The sequence below is a fragment of the Agrilus planipennis genome, unplaced genomic scaffold (assembly GCF_000699045.2).
Source record: "Agrilus planipennis isolate EAB-ADULT unplaced genomic scaffold, Apla_2.0 scaffold170, whole genome shotgun sequence".
NCBI classification, from domain to species: domain Eukaryota; kingdom Metazoa; phylum Arthropoda; class Insecta; order Coleoptera; family Buprestidae; genus Agrilus; species Agrilus planipennis.
The window spans coordinates 36,682-39,101 of NW_020440530.1; the positions used below are offsets into that span (position 1 = coordinate 36,682).

A 2,420-nucleotide genomic window follows, 5' to 3' on the forward strand; every position below is an offset into this window, starting at 1 on the left:
CTTTTAAAGGTATGACTTTATTAAAATTGATTAAATGTAATTTATGCAATAGTTGTAATGCACATTTATCTCATTCTTTTACATAACAACATAAATACATAAATATGTATCTTGTTATGAATAAACTGGTTTTTCTTACTTACTTTTTTACTTAATCAGTGGTATCATTTCTTAAAGTTGGATAAAAATCGTAAAGAGAACTTAAAATACCCTTTTTTCTTTCAGGAAACTAGTCCTGCAACAACAAGCCATGGTGCTCCTTTGATAACAAAAGATGCATCCCTCACTGTAGGGTTGAGGGGTCCAATTCTTCTTCACGACATAGCGTATGTGGATGAAATGGCTCATTTTGATCGTGAACGGATACCCGAAAGAGTGGTCCACGCAAAAGGTGCTGGTGCCTTTGGTTATTTTGAAGTTACCCATGATATAAGTAAATACACGGCTGCAAAAGTTTTTGACCAAGTTGGTAAAAAAACTCCGGTTGCTGTGCGTTTTTCTACGGTGGGTGGTGAATCTGGTTCAGCAGATACAGTTCGGGATCCCCGAGGATTTTCTGTTAAATTTTATACAGAAGATGGTAACTGGGACTTGGTCGGTAATAATACTCCTATTTTCTTTATTCGCGATCCCATATTGTTCCCCAATTTCATTCACACTCAGAAGCGAAACCCTGCAACCCATCTTAAAGATGCAAACATGTTTTGGGACTTCATTACTTTAAGACCAGAAACCACCCACCAAATCACATACATGTTTTCTGATAGAGGAATTCCCGATGGTTATAGACACATGAACGGTTATGGATCACACACATTTAAGCTCGTAAATGCCGACAGCAAATCAATTTACTGTAAGTTTCATTTCAAAACAGATCAAGGTGTCAAAAATTTGGATGTGGACAAGGCTGCCCGTTTGGCTTCGTCTGATCCAGACTATGCAATTAGGGATTTGTACTAGATTTATAGCAAACAGTTTCAGAGATAGAAGATAACAGCGATTCTGATTTTGATAAACAAGTTTTTTAAAAATAGACGTACCTAGTCTTAAGATATTCTTGCAAATTAAAACCTGTGTGGAAAACAAATAAATATTTTGTTCTTAATAAACGAGGTACCACCTTATCTGATTTTTAATTAAAATTGTTATGCAATTATTTAGCTACTTTTTGACATTGACGTTTCAAAAGTATCACCGACTTTTTTGTTTGGGACCAGGATTTTGATTTTATCTAAACGAAAATTCCCATTAACTGTTTTGGGAAATTCCAAGAGCCAATTTCTTTGTGTTAGCTTATTGTGTTTGTAGGTCAAGTAGGACAGTAATTATTTACTATTACTTTTTCTCATAGTTCAGTTCGTCCATTTTTTTGCTTGAATTGACCTAGATTTAAGCACTTCAATCAATTAAAAATGTCGGTAAGACTAACCTTGCTCGGGGCAGTAACATGCTAAACAAGTAAAAGTTGCCCCTAATTTTTATTTAAGTGGGTACTTGTTTCAGGACATCTTGCATTCAATTCATGTAGGTACTTGAACTATTGAATTAATTTGATGTTTTCCTACAAATGTGCCTATTGGGGTTGTAAAGTTGATTTTATAAATGATTTACAATTACTAACACATGTATATCTGTTTAATAAAATTTAATTGTACATAGTTTGTTACCATTTTTTACCCCTGTGTAAATGGTGATGTCAGAATTTGTTAAACAAAAGGTTGTGGAAAACTTTTAACATTTCTTTTAAAAGGGAGAAAATGCGTTGTATAAGGGAGTAAATTTTATAGTAATTTGATTTTTTACCATTTTCCCTCAAGACAAAGAGAAAATACATACATACTGTCAAACTTTATTGATATAATACACTCCTTTAGAGTATTCGTAAATATAAAAGATTTTGAATAGTCTTTTCTTTTGCAGTATAGTACATTCTATAGTGATCACCCTGTAAGGTTTTGTGGCCTACTTTTGTTTTGCCAGTAGCGTTGTTAAAAAAGTACCCAATTTTGAATTTTTATGCACGATTGAATTACTTGTCCTTTTCGACAACAACCTTGGAGTATTTGTGTAGCATTATTTCATGAATTATTCTTAAAAATTAATGCTAATAATATAGTTACATATTTAGTAGAACTTTTTACTTTACGAATCTAAAAAGCTTATTATTTACAACCTTCAAGTGTTTATATCGAATTGAAACAAGTACAATATTTACAGGTACTACAAGTATTGTATAGGTCATATAGGTATTTTAAATTTAAGACTGCTTCTCGCATCTCGGACCTTTGTCTTTGACAAATATTGCATCACAAATAGTTTGTTGCAATTAAAAATTTATTAAGCATCCGGAAAAGGTAAACTTTAAGTTAGAGTGTTAGAGCCCCTTTCTATAGATAAATTCGAATTTTCTAGGATATATT

The 2,420-nt window shown here is 32.4% G+C and overlaps 2 protein-coding genes across 2 annotated transcripts in view; one reads left to right on the forward strand and one right to left on the reverse strand.

Annotated features, from left to right (window-relative positions):
• LOC108736698 (ankyrin repeat domain-containing protein 12) overlaps positions 1-2,420 on the reverse strand; it is a 68,707-nt gene that overhangs the window by 5,041 nt on the left and 61,246 nt on the right. The gene's annotated exons all lie outside the window — the stretch shown is intronic.
• Positions 198-960, forward strand: LOC112906096 (catalase-like). The gene has a single exon (XM_025979741.1). The coding sequence runs from the start codon at positions 340-342 to the stop codon at positions 958-960; it is 621 nt and encodes a 206-aa protein (XP_025835526.1). The 5' UTR covers positions 198-339.